Source organism: Malus sylvestris, chromosome 16, assembly GCF_916048215.2.
Source record: "Malus sylvestris chromosome 16, drMalSylv7.2, whole genome shotgun sequence".
NCBI classification, from domain to species: Eukaryota; Viridiplantae; Streptophyta; class Magnoliopsida; order Rosales; family Rosaceae; genus Malus; species Malus sylvestris.
The window spans coordinates 24,706,853-24,732,794 of record NC_062275.1 but is presented as its reverse complement, the minus strand read 5'-3'; the positions used below and the strand labels follow the sequence as shown (position 1 = coordinate 24,732,794).

The 25,942-nt window shown below is 37.1% G+C and overlaps 2 protein-coding genes and 1 pseudogene across 3 annotated transcripts; 1 reads left to right on the top strand and 2 right to left on the bottom strand.

The window, feature by feature from the left end:
* Positions 1–2,752: 2,752 nt before the first annotated feature.
* On the top strand, positions 2,753–7,782 carry LOC126607919 (ethanolamine-phosphate cytidylyltransferase-like). 2 transcript variants are annotated; one of them, XR_007617730.1, is made up of 10 exons: positions 2,753–2,921; positions 3,433–3,856; positions 4,244–4,479; positions 4,689–4,840; positions 5,345–5,416; positions 6,036–6,103; positions 6,247–6,364; positions 6,661–6,754; positions 6,944–7,009; positions 7,107–7,229. XR_007617730.1 is itself a non-coding variant. In XM_050275634.1 (10 exons), exons 2-10 carry the CDS (start codon positions 3,504–3,506, stop codon positions 7,539–7,541), a joined length of 1,260 nt encoding a protein of 419 aa, XP_050131591.1. In that variant the 5' UTR covers positions 2,754–2,921; positions 3,433–3,503; the 3' UTR covers positions 7,542–7,782. The 2 variants fall into 2 exon arrangements, 1 of the variants encoding a protein (XP_050131591.1); XM_050275634.1 differs by lacking the exon at positions 6,661–6,754 and adding an exon at positions 7,470–7,782 and having other exon boundaries at positions 2,754–2,921.
* Positions 7,783–8,125: 343 nt separating this feature from the next.
* Positions 8,126–9,335, bottom strand: LOC126607923 (uncharacterized). The gene is made up of 3 exons (XM_050275639.1): positions 9,030–9,335; positions 8,717–8,909; positions 8,126–8,602 (listed from the first exon to the last, which is right to left on the bottom strand). Exons 1-3 carry the CDS (start codon positions 9,165–9,167, stop codon positions 8,301–8,303), a joined length of 633 nt encoding a protein of 210 aa, XP_050131596.1. The 5' UTR covers positions 9,168–9,335; the 3' UTR covers positions 8,126–8,300.
* A 2,396-nt stretch (positions 9,336–11,731) lies between these two features.
* On the bottom strand, positions 11,732–24,358 carry LOC126607929 (isoamylase 1, chloroplastic-like; annotated as a pseudogene).
* Positions 24,359–25,942: the final 1,584 nt, after the last annotated feature.

The window sequence follows — 25,942 nt, the reverse complement described above, 5'->3', positions numbered from 1 at the left end:
TGAAGTATCGCGAGTCACCTACGAGTCGGAACCACCAAATGTGGTTTGTACGACAGGCTGGCACTTGGCTTGGATCCAAAGTGAGCGTGTGGTGCGGGAAGTGAACAATCACGTGAAGGCTAGGCCCTGGCCTTAGGCATAGCACTAACACCAGGGGTGCAGGATAATGAGCACTAAATGCATCTAAACATAACCATACACACTGCAATCACTATCTTCAATATGCACTCACCTGAAGCTTACCTGGGCGTCCGCAGCGTCATGCAATAATATGCATATCTATACTAATGCATATACTAAAATGTAATGCAATTGAAAGAGGATTAAAAACGTAAATACTAAAATGTATATACTAATATGCATATACTAATGCATATCTATACTAATGCATATACTAAAATGTCATGGCATTTAAAAACATAAATTCATTTAAAACAATTTCTAGGAAAATGGAAAACATATATACGTATATATAGAAAACCAAAAGCCCACTCACTTGGAGTCCGCGCTACAACTCCATAGCACAAACATCGAGGCATCACGAACGATCGGCGCCTAGAACAATTATCAAACCACATCTCAAAATTCTTATTGATAAAACACGCAACTTACATAAAATAGATCCCCCAAGGATGTTCTAGAATGATTTGTAACCCATTGACCAAAAGTCAACAATCAATAAATGGTCGATGGTAGGGTCCACAACACTACGTAACTCGATCCGGAAGATCCGCTCCTCGGATTTATGATTTTTAACTTCCAAAGATCCACATTATTCTTCTAGAATAACATACTAAAATTTCATTACGATCCAACGGTTGGATCTCCGCCAATTGCAAATTCAACTGGCGGTCAACGTTTTATTTTACGAACTTACAAGTCTAATTCGGAAAGATCCATATGTCGGATTCCCGATCTGTAAGTTCCTATGGTCCTTAAATATTACGTACTATAATGTATTAAAGTTTGGTGACGATCCAACGGTCAGATCGTCGATTACAATTCTAATCAAGTGGCGGACCTTAATGGAACTTCGTCACGTTCTGCAGATTTTGCAGATTTCCTGGGCAATCTTTAGAACTCCATATCTCACTTGTTTCTCAACCAAATTCGACTCATAATATACCAAATCGAAGCTAGAGATGTATAGAAAAACATTATACCTGCTTGGAGTCCAAATGGTCGCCAGAGATGGCCAGAAAATGGCCTGAAAAACGGCTGTCCGCAGGAAAACAGGGAAATTCACCAAATTTTCTGGGCAACCTTTCAACGTCCATAACTTTGTCAATACTCAACAAAATTACGTTTTTCAAAAACGCAAATCATAGTTCCCGATGAGACGAAGAGATTGGTACCCTGGAAGTTGGCTATCTCATCGTGATTTGACCGGAAAATGACTCGAATGTGGCGAAGGTTGCCGGAAACTGGGCAAACTTTAAATCGTTATAACTTTCTCATTTGTTCACCAAATTAAACGATCCAAACATGAAAATTTATCTAATCGACGAGAGGAATCGATTTATACATGTTTGGAGTTTAAAATATGGTTGGACATTATCTGAATCACGCCTAGAAGTCTCGGCCCAAAACCTTGTTTTTCAAACTCGTGTTTCGGGTTCGTTTTCAATGAAACAAAACTCAAAACTGGGTTTATGGTGGTGAAGACATGTAGATAATGGTGGTTTTGATGTTCAACAAGCTGAAAGATTTGGTGATGATGGTGGTTTGTTTCGTGAGAGAATGGAAGAGCCGAGAGAGAGTTAAGAGAGTAGAGAGAAGAGCTACGGAAGAAAGAAGAAAAAGAAAGAGAGAGTGTTCCAGAAAAGTAGGGGTGGCCCCACGTGGCACTCATCCAACGGTCCGACAAACTACCACAAGTTCAATTAATTATCAATTTACCCAAAATATCCTCGACGTTTAAAGATTTGTAGAATCTTCGTTATAACTTCAAATTACATTTTGTTTGCGCCCACGTGTTCGTAGTGACGAGTACTACGAGAATACATCAAGAAAACCAACCTTACATGACTTGACAAGACGGTCCACAAAAGTCAACATCTTTGCCTCGAAGGGTATTTCCATAAATTCACATTTAAAAATTATAAAAATCATAATTTTTAGGGAAGGGTCGTTACAAAATCTATCACTTTTAAAATTCCTTAAAATCTTAGTTTGACTACATCCCTAAATTTTCTGTTTTATTAAAGGGTTTTAACAGATCTAGTCATTTTACTTGTTAATTTTAACAGGCAAAATGACATGATTTGTTAAAAACCCATTAAGATAATAGGTAGGATACAATACCACCTCACCCGTTAAGATAATAGGCATTACCGCCAATCTATATAAAACATGACACGTTCAAAATTTTGAACGGAAGGTTGACGGCTGACGTAGTGCTACAGTGTAATGGGACCCGTCCCACAAGGTAAACATTTCATTTGATTCATTCAGTAATAATAGAAAAAGTGGAATTGGATCCTCGCCGGATCTAATTCATGGGGATCCTAGGAATCAACTCATATGGGTTGTTGATAAAAAATCGTGTGGTCATAATTTTTTTCTTTTTTATATTTTTACGTAAAACGAGACTGTTTTACTTTTAAAACATTTAATTGTGACCGTACAATTTTTTATCAACAACCCACGTAGGTTGATCCCTAGGATCCCAGCAATTAGATCCGGCGAGGATCCAATTCCAGAAAAAGTGGGAACTCTGACCAAACAAAATGAAAAAGACGGAGAGAGAGCCTTGTCGTCAGATAAAAAAAAAGAAAAAGAAAACTCGTGGGAAGGGGAAAGGCTTGCTTGTCTTGTTTTCTTTGTTTCTTTCCCATTGCAATTTCTTCAGATCACCAAAAAAAACCAGGAGGGAGAGAAAGCAAAAGAGGAGAGGAGACACAAAGCTCGATCACAAAAAGGTAAGAACTTTTCCAATTTTCTGGGTAAACAACCACTTTTCTAGATCTGGGTCACCATGATTAATGCTCATTTCTTGAATTTTATCACTTTTTTTTTCTTCTGGAATTTTCAGTTCCATGGTTTTCTTCCCATTTTCTCTCTCTCCATTAATGCACCGCTATTTTTAATTTTTTGTATTCTAGGTGAATTTCAGGTGGGTTTCTGGTTTAGGTTCAGAAATAAATTTCGTAATTTGAATTTGCTCAATAATTCTATCGAATCTTTGGCATCATTAATTTCTCCATACGCTTAGGATTTGCATCCCTTCACAATTCAACTTTAATCCATTTCCAAGTCTCTTTTAACATCTGAATTTTTTTCTTACATTTTGGTTTAATTTGGTATTTTCAAGCTCTAGATTTGTTTAGTATTTTCATCTTTTTTTCTTTAGTTTTCGTGGTGTTTAAATCTAATTTAAAGTAATAAAAGCAATGTTGATTTCTGATTAGCTTTGTGCTATTGTGGCTTCAGGTTTTGTGTCTCCTCCTGCTAAGCAAAGAGATCAAAGGAGATTATAAGGCAAGAAGAAAAAGGGTGCCACCATGGAATATGAAACTAACAACTGGATTTGGGATGGAATGTACAACCACCCGCATGTATTTGGCGGTCTAATGCTCACGGCCGCCTTGCTCGGCTTGTCCACGAGCTATTTTGGTGGAATTACGGTGCCCCAGTTGCCGTATTTATGGTCTGATTCAGGGATCTTTCATAAGAAGAAATGTGATAAGAAGCACATTCGGGTTTACATGGATGGTTGCTTTGATCTCATGCATTATGGCCATGCCAATGCATTGAGGCAAGCCAAGGCTTTGGGAGATGAGTTGGTGGTGGGCGTTGTTAGCGATGAGGAGATTATTGCCAATAAAGGTCCACCTGTTTTATCCATGGAAGAGAGGTTAGGGTTTATTAACATAATTATGCATGTTAACATACTCATTTCTCAAGAACACGCTTTTATGTTTGAATGCCGAAAACATTCCTATCTGAGTTCGAGTTGCACCTTTTGTTACTTACATACCAACTTAAGTTATAGAATATGTTGTTATATCTTATACATGCATATAAAGTACGTTATTCGCATGGTTTGCGGAGTTAGGTTCCCTAATAGTGTTATTCGGCAATCCTTAGAATTATAATGCACTGTTTGGTCCGCTTGTACCTTTTATTGTTCCAATAGAAAGACTTGCAAACGTTGTATAATCTCCTGGTGCATACCTTATGTGGCCTTTGTTAAAATTTGATAAGATCAATGTATATTATGTACCTACTTATTTCTATCTAGATTGGCTCTCGTGAGTGGTTTGAAGTGGGTGGATGAAGTCATACCGAATGCTCCTTATGAAATTACTGAGCAATTCATGGGCAGACTCTTCAGTGAGCATAAGATTGACTATATCATACATGGTGATGATCCTTGCCTGCTGCCGGATGGAACCGATGCTTACGCCTTGGCGAAAAAAGCTGGCCGCTACAAGCAGATTAAACGCACTGAAGGTGTCTCCAGCACAGATATTGTAGGTACTATGATTCTCTTCATCTCCTTCAGAGGTTCCCCCTTTTGTTTAAAATGACTCGGTACTTATTATGCAATTCTGCTTTGTGACTTTTTTGTGGTCAAGCTTGCTAGAAGTGAAGATATTTGATCAATGATCTGCCTATATAGTTAAAATGTTGTATACTGAAATTGTTTTCTTGTTTTCAATTGGTCTAATAATAATCATGTGTAGGGAGGATTCTTTCTTCTTTAAAGGATACAAATGATGGTGAAAATCAAACTGAGACATCCTTGCATAAAACCCCAGAAAATCAACCCAAGAGTGCCAGTTTATCTCAATTTCTACCAACATCCCGGCGCATTGTGCAATTCTCTAATGGAAAGGTGTGCCTCACTTGCTATATTGGCACTTTTAAATTTTACATTTTGTATTTTTGTTCTGTTAAGTCTTAAGTATTTCATACATTAGACTAAACTTCTTTCTAGGATCTTGGCTCAAGTGCATCTAGTGACATGTGAGAATAAATACCTTTGGAAGGGAACAAATGGACCTGTTTTTTGGTACATGTAAAGATCAAGAAGTCACCATGTGAAATAGTTATGACTCTGTTGAAATGACAAGAATGGAAAAAACAAAAGTAATCCGCATTTAGTCCTTCATTGATTCTTTACTAATTTATATAAAGAGCAAAGCATCAGCGAATCCGCGGGAGTGTGTGAGTAACACAGTAAACCATTTTGCAGGGTAACTCAGTATTGACTTTTCATTTATTTCATATTTATTTTAATGTGCAGCGATAACATATGGAGGTGGTGGAAATTTTGTTTTTTGTTTCTTTTTTATGCATATTGTTTTTTTATCCTCCATAACACCTTTCATATTCTCAGGGACCTGGACCAAATGCTCGTGTTGTGTACATTGATGGGGCATTTGATCTCTTTCATGCAGGACATGTTGAGGTATAATTATTATCTTTGAATTACTTCTGTAAACGTCTTAATTTTTATGATGGTTTAAGTTGGATCTTTGTAGTGCATTTACCTATTTTGTATTACAAAGTTTGGGGCGCATCTAGAAATGGCAGTATTCTACATCTTCCTAGATGTTTTCTATCTTCAATATAAACTTGGAGTAATTTCTAAATAGCCTTCCATATAGCCTTCCATATAGCCTTTTATCATAATGCACTCCAGCATGACTCATTCATATATTTAGCCTGGTTTACTCACCACAAATCATGCGTTAGTTCCATCGCTGTAAGGGTGAAATAGATACTACCATTGGATTAATTTACGAAATGAAGTTGTGAATTGGGACAGTTCTCTGCTAACCATTAGTTGTAAGGCTACCTATGGAAGCCTTGGGTTAAGGTTTGACCTTGTGGCAACGCTTGAACAGTATGCTTGTATGTAAACAACTGAATGTTGCCATGTGATGTTCACACCCCCTCCCTTTTGGCAATTCTATGCTGTGGAGATTCATTACAGCATCCCCCTTTCTGTATGAACAGTTATCAAATCTTTTTCTCATCATTTTATCATATGAAGGCTGTTTCTCCTTTTTTGGTTGCTTGCTCAGATTCTGAAGAATGCTAGGCAGCTCGGAGACTTTCTACTAGTTGGCATCCACAATGATGAGACTGCCTGGTAATTCCATTTTCTTGATTTGAGATCAATTCATTCATTGGTATAATTACGGAATTGTGTTTATCTTGCTGTCTACTTTAGTCAACAAAAGTAAACTTGTAAAAAGACCAAAAACTAAAATAATAAAATTTGGTTAAATGCAGTGAACACAGAGGGAAGTATCCAATTATGCATTTACACGAACGTAGTCTTAGTGTATTGGGTTGCCGTTATGTTGATGAAGTAATCATTGGTGCTCCCTGGGAAGTTACCATGGACATGGTGAGTAAATGCATATATCTTTCTTTTGCTTTTTATACCAAGTCATTGTATTTGTATGTACAACCATGAGCAACTGTTTTCATTCTTCAGAGGCACGGCTTCTCTTGGTTTTATGTACAGTTTCTTCAGTCAACATGTTCATGATGTTTCTTCCTGGCCTTGAATGGGATTATAATATGTAAATGTCATCGTAGTAGTTATGTTTCTACCTTGAACAATAAATTTTCCAACTTTATTGCTGCTTGGGAATGTGCATAGATTCGTGACATGCTTGCCACTTGTATTCATTACTTTAGATAAGCATACCGTACAATTGTGGTGGAGGCCATGGATCCAATACATGCTGGCATGTGTGTGATATATCAATAAGTTTTATCATACATACCTAAGGTAAGCAATTGGAAGAACAATAAATAGAACCTGTTCCCAGATTAAAATGATTCAGACGGTAAATTGGACATTTTCTCGTACACATCCTTGACTAACTTGACTTTGTTAAGAATAATGTAATCCTTCTGATGCAGTCTGAATTAGATGTGTTGATCACTGTATCTGAGATCCATATTCTTACATTGACAGATAACAACTTTCAACATTTCATTGGTTGTGCATGGGACAGTTTCCGAGTACAACTCCTCGTTAACTGTAAGTTGATGGATTTTTCTTCAAATTTGATCACTGTAAACTTTTGTCTATGCAAGCGGAAATTGACTTATTGAATGGGATGATTTGTACCACACAGGGTGAAAGCGATCCTTATTCTGTTCCCAAGAGCATGGGGATTTTCAAATTGCTTGAAAGCCCTAAAAGTATAACAACAACATCAGTATCCCAGAGGATAATTGCAAATCATGATGCTTACTTGGTAATTTTGAAATCCTTGTCTGTCTTTTGGCTTATGTGCACTACCATTGTCAAGAGATTTAAAACCATATTTGATAACTCTTGTACAAGCAAACTAGCCATCATTCGTTGAGCGATTCTTCCACATATCGCAACCATAATTTTCACACTGGATGTTTGTAAAACTAAATGAAGATATTGTAGCAAAATTTCTGCTGTTGAGAGTGCTGATAAAGTCATTCCTCTGTTGTCTTTGATGCAGAAACGCAATGCCAAAAAGAAGGAGAGCGAAAAGAAATACTATGCACAGAAGACATATGTCTCGGGAGACTAGGCCTTATGGAATATATAGTAAAGTTGACCGGTGCTCATTGAAGAGCTGTGCCTTCTTGAGGTTATAGAGAAACGCCATTTTGTGTAGAGCATTTCCTTTTCCTTTCTTTTCCCCATTTCAGTGTATCTCTTTTAGGATAGAGATGAGAATCGGAGCAGTATTTTTAACCTCGTCAAACCCCCTTGTGCATATTTATGATCAAAATTTATTTGGGTGTTTACACTTGTCCCCATTTATGCCACTCTTCTCATTGTTTTGATTCATTAGGTTATGCTGCATTACCTTTCTTCTTTATTACAACGCCCGTTCAACAAGTGAAAGACCGATTGTCGCTAGACCAAATTCTCACTGACTTTTGTATCTTCCCTCTTGGTTAGCGGGCTTAAATTCCAAATAGTCATCGATTAATCCATCTTTCAGCTGGTTTAGTTGCCTAATTACAAAACCGTAAGCTAAACTGAAGTGTTACTAAAGGAAATTGTATGCTTTCGCTCAGGGTCCCGCGTTAGAATTCACTTCTAATCCCAATAAGGGAGCGTCAAGTGAAGTCAAGTGTTGGTTAGGTGTACCAAGGCAACTCCAAATCAAATTAATAACCTCTAGGAGTCGGATATCATTAAAATCATAATTAACAGACAAATCATTCTTTGACAAATTCCTGCACTGCTCTGCTTCTATTAACATTAACACTAGTTTCTGCTTCCGCTGTTTCCAAATATATGATACAACATAGTCGAAAAACCCTACCGCCTTTCGGTCTCATCGGAACCAAGCGATGGGCGTGGTGGTGTTTTGTGGAGGTTGTGGAATCATACAATGCTGCTGCTGCCACTGAGGAAACCCTTCATTACTCGTCCACATTCCTCCGCTGCACCCGTTAGCCATCCCTTGTCCTTCTCTGCTCCCTTCTTCAATCTCTATTGTTGCTGTTCCCATCTCCTCCGGGGCCTCAGATTGCGAAACCTCCATCGATGGCCTAGGCCCAAGCTTGCTATAAACCCATGGGACAACAGCTTTACATTGATTTTCGCTGTTTTGCACCCCCTCATCATCTCCCGCAGCTGATTGTCTCAGACCGTAATGGCCGGAGCGCAGAAAACCAATAAACCATCAAATTACCAAAATTTCGAGACGGAAATCGTCAGGAAATCCAAATGGGTAGTCGAAATGCGTACCCTTGAAGCCGGGAATCAATTCGGAACGGAAAGAGAAAAAAAGAGGGGAATTGACGGGCTTGAAGAGCATAACGGCCTTCTCATTGTTTCCTGACGGCAATTCCTCAATAATAGGAGCATCCGACTTCACCTGATTCGGAGCCGCCGCAAAATCAGCCTCCTCCTCCTCCATGATGGGCGGCAAATGAGCATCCTAAATTACCAAATTTTCACACATACCAACACATTGAATCAGAAAAATTTGAAAACTCAACAGATTTGGGTCGAAATTTGAAGAGAAGAAGGCAAAGAAAAAGATGGGGTTTTTGCATACCAGACGGCGAATCTTTCTGGCGGGAGGAGAGAGAGAGAAGTCGGAGAAGTATTCGTTGACTTGGTCAAGCTCCTCCACCTCCTTCCTCTTCTTCATCGTTTTCATCAGCATTCCGTCTGAGACGAAGTAGTCCTCCATGTGAGAGATTTCTGCAACTCTGTTTTCAGATTCTGAGGAAATGGAGATTTGGGTTTTTGTTAAATTGTGTGATTGTTGAGGTTTTGATTGGATTTTTTTATTTGATTTGCAGAGACAACCTGAAAGTCTGGAACTTTAAAGAGTGTAAAAAGAGGAGGGAGGGAGGGAGAGAGAGAGGAGAGAGAGGTTTGTAACTTTCTGTGGGGGTCCAGATTTCTCCAGAAGAGAAAATTGACACGTGATCCATGTGCCTGTTAAAGTCCATTTCTCTCTACTGGCTCCTTATGCCCACCTGTGGTATGGCCCCTGAGCTTTGAAGTAAATATATATTATTTGTCAATAGCAAAAATTACAAATAAATAAACAGCCGGTGATCTATTAGTATTTTTTTTCACTAAATAAAAGATTTTAAGTTTGATTCTTGCCAAAAGAGAATTTGAACCACATTATTATTAGCCAATTTTGAAGCTAAACCCACCATCCCCTAATATCATTTGTTAAAAATTACATACAAACAAAATTCTAATTTTGTCATTAAATTTAAAATTGGGTAGGAAAACAGGGTTGTGGGGTAGGTCTAGTAGCTCTCAAATATATCCTTATACTCAGAAAACACTCTTTCCTCTAAATCTTTTCCAACCAAAATTTCAAAATATCGTTCTCAAACATCTTCTGTTTTGAATCCAAACAACGCTGTTGAGATTTGTCAGGGAAAGTGTTTCGATGATCCAACAGATTCTTCGTTGATATCAGTAGTGATTGCGATGAAGAAGATTGGGATTATTTTTTTGTAGTCTTCTACGCCTGCGAGGTGAACAAGTTCTGGACACACCGTGAAAGGGGGTTGTCATCAAATTGTGTTGGGTGATGTCATTGGCAGACCCATCAAAAGGGAAGGGGGTCAGCTGATCCTCCGAACTTTGATGAATTTCTATGGATGACTTGAGTGTTGTCCCTTTAAAGGTTGGTGTTACCCTTCATACATGCTCTAGAACTGCTTGATAAAATGCCTTAAAGAGTAGTTTTCCTTCTTAGTATTTTTTTTTTAAATATCAACTTGGGCATTATATTCTTGATATACGTTCAAGATTAATTTTCTCAATTGAAAGGAATTGGTCGTCTTGCAAAAAGATGGTGGATACGAGGAAGAATAGAGTATAACCATGTGTATTTGCTAATTATATTGGCTTTGGTTCTATTGGTTGCTAGTGCTTAAGTGGAGAGAACCTTTTCCGCTATGAATATTGTGAAAAATCCATTGCGTTACCGATAGGAGATCCATAGTTGAGTCATAGTATGGTAGTTTATGTAGAGAGCATTTTTTTTTCTTCCATTTATAATGATGCTATAATGCAATGCTTTCAAAATATGAAAACACGTTGTGAACAGTTGTAACTTGTATTATTATTTGTTCTATAAATTAGGCTTTTAGTCAAAATAGTCTCTGAGATTTGCATAACACATCACTTTGGTCCCAGATATTTGAAATCAATAGAAGTGGTCCCTGAAATTGTCCACCATCAATCATTTTGGTCATTCCGTGCAAACTTATGTTAAATAAAGATCAAAATGACAAATATGACCTCAATTTAATAAACAATAGACCAAAATGATTTGACAAAAATTAAGGGTATTTTGGTCATTCTATTCTTATTTAATGGAGATTTTTCAAGGAATGACCAAAATAATTGATGGTGGACAAAGTCAGGAACCAATTTTATTGATTTCAAATCTTCGGGACTAAGGTGAGGAGTTATGCAAATCTCAGGAACCAAGTGTTTATGAACTTTTACATGTGACCCTCCAAATAATTTTTCCTAGATCCGTGTCTAAGTGGTGTGGGGTGGCTCTTATTTTCAGTTCTAATTTTAAATTTTTGAAAAATAGTTAAATTAATGCAAGGATCAAAAATATTGGTGGGTGGACAAAGAGTGTTTTATGAGGGGTGAATATAAGATGGCGGGGAAATAGGATTATGAAGTGGGTTTAGTAGCTCTCTTTATTTTATTTTTAGGAACAAAAAGTGTATGGAGTTAACTTTGAAAAGTAAATTAAAAATTAGATTTGCAACAAACATGCAACGTTGAAGACTTATAGGTGAGAAAATAACGATATTATCCTTTCAAATGTGCCACATGCAAGTCACATTACTTAAATTGAGAAAAAATTGGATATAATAGTTTTTAATATAATAATGTGGATAAAATTAGCAGTTTTTTTAATTGAATATAGACTTATTTTACCGAAAATATAATTTAAAGATCTAATTTGTACTCAGGTGTAAAAAGAGAATCGACAATTCACCTCCTATCACCCAAAAAAAATTATACAAGTGAACTGAAATAATGCAGTTGGATGACTTTCTCCTTCACTTGCAAGCGGGAAATTAAGCTTACACTAACATCTGCATTAAATGAGGTGGACATGACCTCTATTGGATTTGCATGTTAAACACACATGACATGACCGAAGATCCATGATCTCCCATATCGTTAAGACTTAAGAGCCTTTTTAAATATGAGATTCTTGATAATGTTAATGCAAGTCGTTCACCACACTCATAGTTACTAACCAACTTCTCCAATAACTTTATTCACAAGGCACATACAATCAAAACATTATACATTTGCTTAAAATTTATACGCGTAGCGAATTTATTCTCTTTATATTATTTATTTATTTATTATTTTGTTGTGGGGTATTAGAAACTTGAACATGATTTCTCTCCAAACTATTTCCACAGAATCTCTACTACTTGCAACTTTACCATTTACTTCCCTTCTATAATTTGTTCCAGACTCCCAGTTGATAATGCAAGGATTTGAACAAGCCACTAGTTTCTTTCATCGTAATATCTGTAAATACGGATTCTGCACCGGTGCTTTCATTATGCTATGGATCTTCGACGGGAGAAAGTAACAGGACGACTGAAGAATAACTTAGCATGGGATATAAATTGACGTCGAGAAAGTGAGCATACTGTTTAATTGCGGTATCTGGAAGGTCACTAGTAAGGAAGTCAAATGGTGCAGGCTTGCTGGTGTCGACCAAGGGCTCCCATCTGTATCCAGGCCTCTCCGGCAGAGAAATGATCACAGCTAAGTGGCTGGCATTGAAAGCGATATACAGCTCTCTCTTCACAGCGTCCATCTGGATTAACATGTAGAGTCACAGACCAGTTAAATAGCAGACGTTTACAACCAAAACAACCCAATAAGAGGTGCGCATGCTAGGACAAACACTTTTCTTCATCCAACCTATGTAATAGTGTTCTTAGACTGAACCACAACCGACATTCAAACAAGAATTCATCTTATCTGCCAAGCTATGTATCTATGGCCAACCAATGAAGACTTAAGTTGAGGACCTAATTGTTGATTTATTAGATTGCCACACTATATATCCAACCTGCACATTGGGTATAGTCTGGCACAAGTACATGAATACAATGACAAAATTTACAAAAGAAATTAAAAAAATTACTTATCGTTGTACTTTTGTTACTTTTATATTTCTATACAAACTTTTTCATCGTAATTCGTGTAACCCTGGTTTGACCTGTCATACTTTTACACAAGCATCACATGGGACACTAGTGTGGATTTGTCATATAAACATGGGTGTGCACCTTAGGTTTAAGTCTGTTCTAAAAATGGATAGAGTTCAGTCTCCAAATTATAAGGCAAAGAACTCGTGTTCAAATTCAAACACCCTGCGTGATCAAGGTTGATGGCTTCTTAATCTAGAGACCTACAAAAAGGTGTGCCAAGGCTCCTTTTAGGGCTCAAGCATTGATTTGTACATGTTGGAAAATGGGCAGACCAGTTGGAAGAGTATTTGTTATGTATTTGAGAATGGGAGAATTCAGAAGAACCCAGGATATACCATTTTCATGATACGTCTGATGGGGTACTTCCATGCAAGTTAAGACTTTTATGTAACACAAGGGCATAAGGTCACTGTGGAAGTTGGAACATGGTAATCTTCTGCTTATCCCCATTTCAATAAACAAGGTACGATAATTAAAACTTAATTTTAAACTGCATCACTTGGTGTGATGGCAAGTGCCTTCGCCCATGAGCGGTAGGTCTCGGGTTCGAGACTTGGGAGCAGCCTCTCCATAAATGGGGGTAAGGCTAGCCGACATTCACCTCTCCCAGACCCTGCGTAAAGCGGGAGCCTTGTGCACTGGGTACGACCTTTTATTAGTCAGGGTGGTCAATACCAGAGTAAAGGCAACAAAGCGGCTTGTGTCAGACCAGTCTGGCACCCCAGGAGCATGACCATGCCACTGCAGCCTCTCTGCTGTTGGGAAGTCATTTAACCCAAGTGACTTGCATTCCCTGCATAATTCGCAGTGAGGAAATACAAAATATCAACCAGAAAGCACAGTATAATTACCTCCAACCAGTAAAATAGATACATACTGGCGGAATTTGGTCATGAGGTAGCAAAATCGGAAAAAGTCCGATGAGGACTCTTCTTTCTTATCCCATCGAAAGTAATTAATCTACAGCACAGCAACAACCATAAAAATGAATAAAATAAAATAAAATAAAAACAAGGGTATGACAGAAAGTGTATTGACAAAGGTGTAGAGAAAAACATAATTATCATGGCAATATGTGTTGTTGTTTCCCCCTTTTGTATGACCATATTCATCACCCATACACAGCATCGGGACACCCTGATAAATAGAAAAATTTGGAATAATGTATTCAGTAAGCAGACAAAAGTATGCAACATCGTCTGCACAATCTACCTAGAAAGTGCTGCATTTAAACAATATCTGCAAGGCACCATAGAGTTATGCTCCAAAAAACCTACAAGATGCAAAATCAAATTAATGTACAAATTCAGGCTCTTCTGTTATCTTTAGAATGAGAATTCAGCAGGATCCATTCGAAACTGGTAGGGTAGTATAAAAGTCTCCATGAAACCCTTCTTAATTTAACAAGATAAAGATCAACACCATTCAATAGTAAACCAATTTAGTAGTAGCACTACTTTTCTATTTCTCCTTTATTTCCTTGCACTGAAAACACACCAATGAAGAAGTTGAGGTTCCACCATAAAACCAATTGGCAATATGGGAAGTAGCCCAACTTACTTATAAGCCCATGCAAGGTCCCTCCTCCCATCAATGTGGGATCCATTCTCAACACGGCCCCTCAAGTGTGGCAAATTTTCAAGTATAACATGTGGACAACATAACGGGGTGACATGGAGCGCATGTGGCCATTTGACTTCACACGTGAGACAACCTCTGATACCATGAAGAAGTTGAGGTTCCATCATAAACCAATTGGCAATATGGGAAGTAGCCCAACTTACTTATAAGCCCATGCAAAGTCCTTCCTCCCATCAATGTGGGATCCATTCACAACAACCAATTCTCATGCCCTACTATTTTGATGTCCATGAACTTCAAAGATGCACATGCCCCTTCTCAGTTAATTGAAAATGTTTGTAAAGAAGTCTTTAAGAAACTAAAAATTTTAATAAAAAATAAAATTCAGACTTGCATTACAAGAAATCAAGGCTGACTAATAAGGAAGAGTCATAGTAGTCCTAATTAAGAGTCATAGTATAAGATGCACTATAACTGAACCTCAATTCGATAAAATAGTAATAAGAACAGCTTCTTACTTGGGAAACCATGAGGCAGACAAAAAAATTCCGCATTTGTCGTTTCCTCAATTTCTTCACTGAAATGCTTGTTAACTCTCCCTCCTAAATAACAGTACATTAGGAAAAAAAAAAAAAAAAAACACCCTAACACCATTAAGATTTATAACAAAAACACTTCAAGAGCTCAATTGGATGGAAAAAAAAACTCATCTATCCAATTGTCATGCTCTACTTGCTTCTTAATTGTGAAATTCCTTTGGTGTTACAAACTAAGTTGGGTTTTTCTCTAAAGTATAAGGTTTGAAGCGTTTTTCTCTAGATTGTGATGTTATGGGAGGCTTGTATGTGAAAAGCCCCTAAATGATTGGGTTAAAAAACAGAATGACAACTAGTGATGCGGAGTACAAATCTAAGATACATGCACAAAAGGAGTCCATTTCCTGTAGGGCTGGCCAAGGGTCTAATTTTAAAGATAACCCTTTTAATCGTTCCATGGGATACAACAGAGAAAAAAACACCACAGAAGTGATGCGGAGTTTCTGTCCCATAAACACATAAAAAGCATATTTCCCGTCTTCAAGGGTAATCAACCTTCTAAAAGCAAGAAAAATCGATTCCCTGCCTAACAGATTAACGAGAAAATCAAAAAGTGAAAATAGGTCGAATATGAGTGGAAACTAGAAGACCTAAGTGCAGAATATATATCATCATAAAGCCAGATGAGACATTTTAGACCTTAAGACTTTAGCATGCCTGGTCATAAGGATTACAGATGTTGTAACCTTATCACACAGACTACCATCAGCATCAAGGGCTAAATCCAACCATCAGAGAATACATATTTATCAATATTCACCTGTCCACAGTTCCAGCTATTATTATGACTCTCTCCATCATTGTTGTCTTCTCCATTTGCCAGGTTATGTTTGGTGTTATAGGTTACTAAATCAGCTAAAGTAAAACCATCGTGTGCACAAACAAAATTGATACTATTCCATGGCCTCCCTCCTTCCTGGTCCAAAGAAATAATGTGTGAGAGAGAGAGAGAAGAAGAAGCGCATACACGATGTTCCACATTCCAGGAGAGGATTCTCAAAGTACAGAATATTAGTCATTGTCAAAAGAGACGGGAAAAACTTGAATTACCTGATATAAATTAGGGCTCCCACAAAGGCATTCAGCCAAAGCCCCAGAAAAGCCATCTGTACCTTTGATAAACTGCCGCACTGTGTCACGATACTGAAAGTTACAGGAATTTACAAACTGTATCAAACTAAAATATCAAGGTAAAACACAATCATTGCCTAACTGGCTTTGTGACTAACCTATAAAGTATACCACAAAGTCCTATTAGCAGGTTTCAGGACTCAAAGATGCTGGGGAATAAGGTCATGAGTTATAACACCAGACAACAAAAAAGGTTTCAAGTAAAGCCAAATGTTTCTGTCTCAAACGTATTATTGCACTTTAATGGTTGGTTAGATTTTAGTGAGATAGATCAACTGGCCGAAAGTATGAGATGCCAATGATCCAAAAAATAGAATAATTAGACTTGGTTATGTTGAACAAGATGCATTGGTAGATTGTTTAAGAGTCATTTGCATGAACTGATTCCAGATCAATGAATTAATAGGTTTAGGATACAGAAAGAGTTAGCCCCCAATCACAATACCTGAAGAGGCCAACCCAACAACAAGAGAAAGAACTCTAATCGATTCTGATCATCTGATGTATGAAGCTCTCCAAAATCTAAAACACGTGTAGGAAGAATCTCCTATTTCTGATTTAACTGATTAGCACGCCCAATTTGTACTTGTCAGAAGATTTTCTCAAAGATTAAACATTTGGACTGGATGGCCAGAAAATACTCTTCATGGATGTACGCTACAACTTAAGTTTGAATGTTTATTGTTTAATGGCACAGCCTTCCCAGATCCTTGTGCAGCCAGTTCTATAATAGTGTGGAAAAGAAGATTGGGTCAATTAGGACTTTTCTTACCTGAAGAACATGTGGATGTCTTTTCTGCTGTTATTATGTTCTTTATCTCAGTCACTATGGGTTAATTGAAATGACTACAAAACTATAATGTCTAAACATACCTTCCCATTCCATTCTGACCAACTACCCCAGTGAGGAAACATACCAACTTGGTACAGGTATGCAGGACCAAATCATGGAAACCAGTAAGATAAATTCTTGTGCAGGATCATTAGGCTCAACAAAATTCTAGAAACAAGAATACAAAAAAGAAGGCAAGGAAATTATTATGGAAAATTCAAAACAACTTTGAAAAACAAAGGAAATGGGACACTCCAGGAAGCACGAAGATGACATGAAATATGTTTTATGATTTAAAAGAGCATCACCTTGCTAGGGTGTGGCGATGTTAGGGTAGTCCGTGTTTCTAATATATAAGCATCTCTCACTTGACTTTTACATGTCTATTAACTATTTTATGGCAGATTAATGATTAATAAGAACAAAATTAAGTATACCCCTTTAGATTTACTGTTAAATTTCAATACATAGAATGGGGATACGAACTTGATGAAATAACCATTCCGAACTGATTAAGTAATAAGTAGTACAGAAGAATTAGATGGGCTTTGAAAATTGACCAAGGTGAGTTGAGTCTCATATTTCTTCTAAGGCGTTGGTCCTCATAGCTGGTCACCCCTAAAAACCCAACTGTATCAATAATCTATGTTCTAGAATGTAGACATAGGGATGCTGATAAAAATGTGTAATTCAAATGACCCTTCAAAATCTTAGAAATACTGATAAAAATGTGTAACTTATTGTGTCAACCAATGACCCTTCAAAATCTTAGAAATACTGATAAAAAAGGTTTAAAGTAAGAACCTTCACTCCATGAAGTATTGGGTCATTACTTATCATGTCAACCAATGGTGGGGTAGCAAGAGGGGTTCCAGTTGTCAAAAAGTCACCTTCTATTGCACTCCCATATACATTAATTGCATCCCAGAGACTGTGGACAAAGAAGTGAAGATAAAACGACTGAAATGACGCCAGTGTCCAGTATAAACTGATTCAGAATAGAGCATCTGGCCGAGACCTGCTACCCCTGGTCATAATAGAAGCAAGATCAAAGCGGAACCCATCCACATGCATCTCTGTTACCCAATATCTGTTGCGCAGAAAATGAAAACAATGACCTTTCTACCATTTGGAGTAAATAAGTAGCAGATGATGGTTACGGAAAAAAATCAATAGTTAAATACAACCACACTTCAAAATCATAGACATAACATCGAAATTATCAAAAAGTGATACACGACAAAGGATAGAGTTGCAATTTTTCAGACAAATGATGGAAGAGAAGATAGACAGCAGACAACAAGAAAAAGTGAGTGAGATTCATTCAGCTATAGCAGTGGCAAGGCATCACACTGGTCTGGTGCCCAATATCTTATCAAAGCACTTGCCAATGTAGGAGCACATAAGCCAACTAGCATATGAGTTTTCAACTATAAACAATTTTTTTCTCTTCCAGAGACATGGAGTAAGTGAGCTTACAAGAACATTAATTTGCTAGTTCCTTGCCATAATAATTAGAGAGGGAGAATGTCATGTAGACACAATCTGACAATGACATGATTCAGAAGCAAAATTGGGTTATGAATTGGCACTATTACATGACTATGCACAACATTAGGTCTCAGAGTCACAATGCAAGAAGTTAAAGTTGTCTATGCCTGCATGACCAAATAATATATGAAGCATGACACAGCCTTGGCTTCCACAATGCAGATTATCTACGGGAACTATAAATAATTTCCACATATCAAATTCACCAATGCAAATTTCAATTGATAGGAAATTCTATCGGATAAAAGCAAGACTGAACATTTGGGAAATTCTACCTCAAGCAGTCTACAATAAACTGGCGCACAACAGGATGGTTGCAATTGAATGTGTTACCGCATCCCGAATAATTATACAACTCTCCCTGTTAAGAATAAAGGGACAATAGATTGAGTTCACAATGTAGGAATGAAGAGATGTCAAATAAAAAAAGATGGCACCAGAAAAATAAAAAATGTCACATATTTTTCAGTTTACGACACAAATGGATTCTAGGTCTGGGGCATACAACGCAAACCTGACCTTGGTACGGTCTTCCAATTCAATATGCATATAAGTTATATGTTCAATGATCAATATCAATCGACCTGCTTTAGTAGATATTTGAAATATGATTACAACCAAAATATAACCGCATATAATTTTCTGCTGCTTCATTTCAGATTGACCATTTATCAGCTATGTAATTCATGAAAAATCTCCTCATAAAAAAGAACTCTCCGTAGTAAAAAACTGAATAAGGGGACAAGTATGATACTGATAAAACTGAATGAGCTACTATAGACAGAGAGATACCAAATTGGCCCACCACACGACCGCGAGACTGGTAAATCACTTGTGTTTTAAACAAATTTAGCACAAGCAGTAGGGTAAACATCATTCCCTTAGGAAAAACTATATCTTACTGTTTTTTTCCCTCAGTTCGTGCTGCTTTTATTTGGATAGAATAAATATAAACTTAATTTTATTTATTGAATATGAAAGAAAATCTATAAAAAGGGATTTTAAAAGAACAGAAACTTACTTTCTTTTTGCTGAAATGGTTGATGCTTGATAGACAGACATTAGAGGACAAGACTTAAATCTGCTACCAAATTCACTTCGAATTAGAAAACTTCACTTGGAGAGAAAGCAGCTAATTGCATCATATAAAAGCATGCTCTTCTTCAACAAAACAAAGCACAGAATAGAAGCTTACGAGATTAAAGCAAACATCCAATTACATGGAACAACAGAAATAGCAATAGCAAATAAACCCACCATGTTAAAAGCATTAAAATTGTCCTCAACTAGATTCAAGGACCGTAAACATTTAAAGTATTGAACAAGATCAACAAAGGAGAAAACCAATAATTTGAGAAGCATATGATTTTCCAAGGAAAATAACGTTTTGAAAGAGTAAAACATAGTATGAAGTCATTGCACACAAAAAAGTTCATAATTTCAGAGCTATACCTTAGGCGCAAGCATGTAATAGACACTATTATCAGCACCTCTAAAAGACAACATGGGGCCATTTTCATTCCCTTCAGCTGTGTGATTGAAGACAACATCCATGATCACCTAATTTTAATAGAACAATATTAGAAAACTTAAAACAAAATATCTCATCAAAACATTCTGACAGCATTACTAGTACGTGTGACCTCAATTCCACGTTTATGTGCTTCTTTAATGAGAAACTTGACTTCATTTATTGCATCACGGCCACAATTACGTATGCCAGCAGAAGAATATCTTATCATTGGTGAAAAGTAATTGATAGTTGAGTATCCCCAAAAATTTACCCTGGGAAAAATAAAAATTGACTTGCACAAAATATATGGCTGAAGGCACCAAAATCTTTTCCTCAAGATTCTAGGAAGTCAAAGGTTAAAAATTTCAGACTTCAAAGAAAAAAGTTGAAATTTTCAGTCCAATTTTAAAGTTCTTTTCAACAAGGTGCATATTCTCTTATGGTAGAAAGCACCCATGAATCCATCCTACTCTAGAAAGTTAGCATCTACAGATTTTGATTTTAGAAGATTTGTTTCGAGTTACAATTTAGATTGTTGTCTTGCATACACATAAAGAAAACAATGTGCTGGGTTGTCCAGCCCATGATGAGTTTCCTAAACTTAATAGAACTAATCATCTATGAGGATATGAATCCTGCTCCCAAATGTGTTGCTTTCCCAATTGAAGAAGGTTGGACATACTTGGTAATGAGATTCTAATTAGGATAAGATTTCTTAATTGGTAAAGCCACTACTGTAGCTATATAAGAAGAGTCACTGCGCTCATTTACCTGTATCAGTAAGCAACAGAACAATGTTCAGCACACCATTCAAAGAGTTTGAGTGAGAGAATGTTGTAGGGCAAGGTGTGTGAAAGAGAGAAGAAAAGAGATGAGAATGCTCTTTTGTTTTCCTGTTCTTTTTATTTGTTCGTCGAGCCTTGAACCTAGATGCTTGATAAGATGTTTGCTTGTACCCATTATTTATATAGTGGAATTTTTTGTTGCTGGCCCGTGTATGTAAGCACATAGCCAAACCATATTCATTTTATATTATGGCGTACTTTCTTGCATTTCTTGAGTTTGTTTGTTGTTCCCATTCTTAAACAATTTCAAGACACAATGTACATAGAAGACAGAAGTATTGTACTTGTAGTCACCTGAGACAGAATTGTAGCTGAAGTACTCCAACTCATTGAACTCATGACATGGCATTAACTCTAAACAATTGATCCCAAGCTCCTACAAAACAAACAAAACCTAATAAGAACATCCACATGCTAACTCTAAACTGTTGATCTTATTATTTGTGATTGTCCTGCTAAACACTTGATGTGGTAGATAAACACTTCAAACACTTTACGTAATAAAGAATATTATTCCTCTTCTATACATGAAATGATGGTTCTTCTTTATTTGGGAATACACTACAAAGTTGTTAAAGAGATACTATCATGTAACTTCATTCGAGTAAACACTTGTATATAAATAAAAACATATTTTGTTCCTCAACTATAACAGAAAAGTGAACCTTTTTGTTTGGTTGATGGCTCGTGGGAAAGTGAATACTAGTGACATGCTCCAAATAAGACAACCTTTAACCTTATATTAGTAATTAACAATGGCATATTTTGCATAAAGGGACTGAGAAGAGTTCTGATCATCTGGCACTGCCCCAATCTCAACACAAATCTAAGTTAGGTTGATAGGTGCCAACAAAAAGGCAATCGCTTCAACATGACCCAAGTCCCCAACTCCGGCTGTGCATATCATATGTCCAATGGGCTTCCAATGCACCATGCACACTCACACAGCCCAAGATTGTTTTACAGTATTAATTCGAAATAAAAATATATACCACCCTACCTAGTGAAACAAACCTCCCTATGAAGCAGTTTTCAGAATTTTTCCAGAATTTCTTTGAACTACTGACCTTTAAATGATCAAGTTTCTCTATGTACCAGGAAAGTCAGTCACGCTCGATTCATGCCTTGTGAACCCTCGCACATGCATTTCATATATGATAAGATCTTTTTGTGGATATTTTAGTGGTAAATCTCCTTCCCAGTCAAACTGAAATAAAAAGGAAGAGCCAGTGTTGGAAAATATTCCAGATCATATAAGACAAATGCATAATGATTTATTCGCAAATTTAGCGATGTCCAAATAATTCTGTTGAACTGACTTTCATAAAAAGATTTCCATGGGAGTGAAAATACAAGTTATAGGTTTTACGTTGACATTGTTATTTAAGTATTGTGAAATAAGCGATTAGAGAAACCAAAAACAGAGGCCAGTTATAGGTTCCTCTCAGGCTAAAAACAATCATGGGATGACGTTTCAAACTTATAACTTTTACCTGAAAGCAACAAACTTTGAAAAGGAAAAGTTTGGTATTTTTTTTTTCCCTTTTCTGTTACATCACAAGGGTATCAAGCTAAGAAAGCAATTATGCAATTTAAACTTATTCAACAGAAATCTAGCCTGTAGTCTCCTTGTCCCACCCCCAACCTACAAAAACAGGAAATGGCAACTTGAACATAATTTCCAGGCATCAAAGACCTATGACAAGGCAGGTATAAAGGCTCCCCGTGTAGTTAAATTACCCTATATTTGTGAAATGACCAAAAATTATTTAAATTGAGATGAATTCATTAATTTACTTGATTTCCAATGAATTTGCTTTAGAACAAAAGTTTTAAAGTCATGGAATTTATTTGGTAAACGATCCATTAGCCATCCCCCAATTAGACACCCAAATGAATTCCACAAAACTTAAACTACAAACTTTTTGTGAGGATTTCCAAATGAAATGAACTGAATTCGACAGTTACTGCCCTGTTCCAACTCAAATGAACTGAATTTAGACTTTAAAGTGTTCAAAACACACTATCACAGTTTGAAATCCTAGACTGATAGCGATGATAGGTGGATATGCAACCTTAACAACATAGGAGAACAAGTTAAAGTACAGAGATAAAAGAGATGCTTTATTTCTCTCTGTCTCATCCTGTTCAAATTGTTTTGCTAATGAAACCAAAACTACTAAGTTCTTCAAAAAGAACAAAGGAAAATCAATTCCTAGTCAAAAGGTGGAAAATCTGAAGCAAGGAGATAACATCGAAAGCAGGTGTGATAAGTTGTTACCAAATTTAAAACTAAAACAGATTTTGTGGATAAAGTACCTGATCATCAAAAGAAGGTACCGTTCCAGCCATTTGAGGCCAACAATTACCATCAGGACCTAGCTTGCGGAATTCTCCTCTACGAATAACTGCCTAGACAAATTTTAAAAAAAATATATAAAAAATGAGTCCCCGCACATTAAATTTAAAACAAAAAACAAGTCATTAAAACCCATGCATGCATTATACGACTCATCTATAGAAGCAATCAACGTTCTTATTTTATGATGCGGAGAAGAAACCGCACAACTCCTATGAAACAACAGATAAAAGATGCCTTGCCGTTCATTGAGGTCAATAACCTTTGCATAAGGATCCAATACAATTCTAGAAGAGTCATAGTAGTGTCCCTCTTCAAGCGAAAACTTCCCATCAAATTTGTATCCGTAAAGGATATCTTTGAAATCTCCCTTGAGAAGTACATGCCACACATTTCCGGTCTTGTTGGTCAAAGGATCAAGAGGGATCAGCTCAGTAACTTTATCCTACATCAAATGCATATCAACGATTAATTAATCAATTATTTACATAGAACTCAAGTTAAGAAACTCCACAAGTTTCAATTTTTTTTATACAATCAATATTGGGGAGGGATGATTCAAACTTGGGACCTTGAATGCAAGGGAGAATGCTCTTAACCAACCTAGTATCAATTTAAGTTCAGTTAAGTAGAACTCAAACCACAAATGCACTGTCACTAAAAGAAGCAATCTTTCGGGCTTTTGGCCCGACAAAAAAAATATATTAACAGCAGCACGAGAAATTGGCAACAAAATGTTCAATTCATGACTTACCCCCTCTAAATCGGAGAGAGTGATCAAACAGAGAGTGACGGAAACCGCATTGCCGGAATAGACGGCGAAGTTAACCCCGCCATCACGCGCCGTGGCAACGAGCGGACTCGGATGACCCTGAGACACCTGAAAGGGCTGCAGTTTCGGCCTGTCGACCACCGTATTCTCCGCCACCTCGGTCCCTGCCCCGCCATTACTCGCCTTCGCCACCAACGCCCTCGCATGATTCCCAAACCCTCGCATCCACCAATTCAGACTCTTGGTCTTCTGATTTGGGTTTTGGCGCCTGGCATTGGGAAAGGCGAAGCGCTGGGTGTTCTGGCGGGGAAGATTGAGGTTGGGAGCGGTGGACCAGGCGCTGCACTTGGTTAGCTGCTGCTGCTGGGCCATTGGTTCATCAGTGAGAGAGAGAGAGTCTTGGCCTCCTGTTTGTTTGGTTTGGAGTGGGATGGATTTTTGTGAGGAGATATTATCTGTGTCACTTTCATTTCTCAAAGGCTGGAATTTGTTTTTATTTTTAGGAGGCACGTTTGATGTGTTTTTACCATATTCTATCCAAGATTTTAAAAAACGCTAGGCACTAATCGACGCTAGGCACTAATCGAACATCAGACTAGCGCCTAGCATTTAGGCGGGAATTAAGCGGAATCTAAGTGGTCTAGACTCATTTAAGTAATTTGAATAAATGAATTCAATTTTACTACAAAAATATAATAACATCGAATAATGTATATATAAATATAGTAATTTAAGATAGTTTGACAGAAAAGAATAAAAAAATATAGTTTTTATTTTCATTTTAGAAAGAAAAATCTACATAGTTACAACCAAGGAAGAAAATATCGGTGATATCGGAAATATCGGTAGTTCGAAAACACGGAAATATCGATGGAAATATCGGTAAAATATCGATATCGATAAAAATTACATGGAAACCACGGAAATTGTAAGAAAAACTTGGAAATTTTTATTGAAACTTTGTAGGATGTTTATTTAGTCAATTATCTATTAGTTTATCACAAAAAATTGGAAGGAAATGCATTGCATGATGGATTTAACATTATCAAGTTGATTATATAGCGATCTGACAAACATTATGAGTGTAGAAAATATGTAGTAATTAATGAAAGAAGTCTAAACACACCATAATCATTTATATATAATGAATTAGTACAATATTTTACACTTTAGTACCACATAGAGTTCCTATGAGGTTCAAATTTGTCACTATCTTCATCATCTCTATGTGTAGAATGAGTGTATTGTGAAGAGTAGTTATCAAATGATAAATCCCCAAAATAGTTTTGCATGTAATTGTTAATATGCCACCCATATGGATCCGAGATTGGTTAAGGTTGTCCATAAGAAAAATCATTTGAAGATTGAGGCTGGGATTGATTCCATGAGTCGCTCGATTTCATCCCAACAGGAATGGGATATGAAGGGTAGGGAAATGGTTGGTTATGAGTATAACCATAGTTACTACTTCCCAATCCAACAGAGTCTGAAGTTCTAGATAACGAGTCATCTTCTTGACTTGACAAAATCCTTTTGCCTCTTTCTCTGCGAGTATAGTCTTTCCCTATGGCACCAATTCCTGGTCCTGCCCGCCTACTGCCATGGTCATCATCTTGTGTTGCATGCGTGAAATTTGCCTCACCAGTGAAGGGGCTCATATATCCGGGAGGTGGTGGTCCATAATAGTTTCCATATCCACCACCACTACCTCCAGCTCCACTATGTCCTTCATCATTCCCACCTCCGGTGGTAGGTGAGTCTCCTGATCTTGTACTAGAGCTATCATTAGTATCAGCACGATGTTGTGGTTGTGTAGGATTGGAAAAAGGTGGAATTCCAGTGTTGCTTGGTCTTGGGTGCAAAAGTTCTTCGAAAGAGTCAGCGCTGCTAGATCCCACCTCCTCCTCTAATACTCTTTCTACATTTATCCCTTCATTACGTGCTTCTTCAGCAACTCTGGGAGCTGGGTTGCCTTCATCATCATCTAAATGAAGAGGTCTAATCCATTGAAAAAGTTGGTTACCCTCCGTATCATCATCTTCACC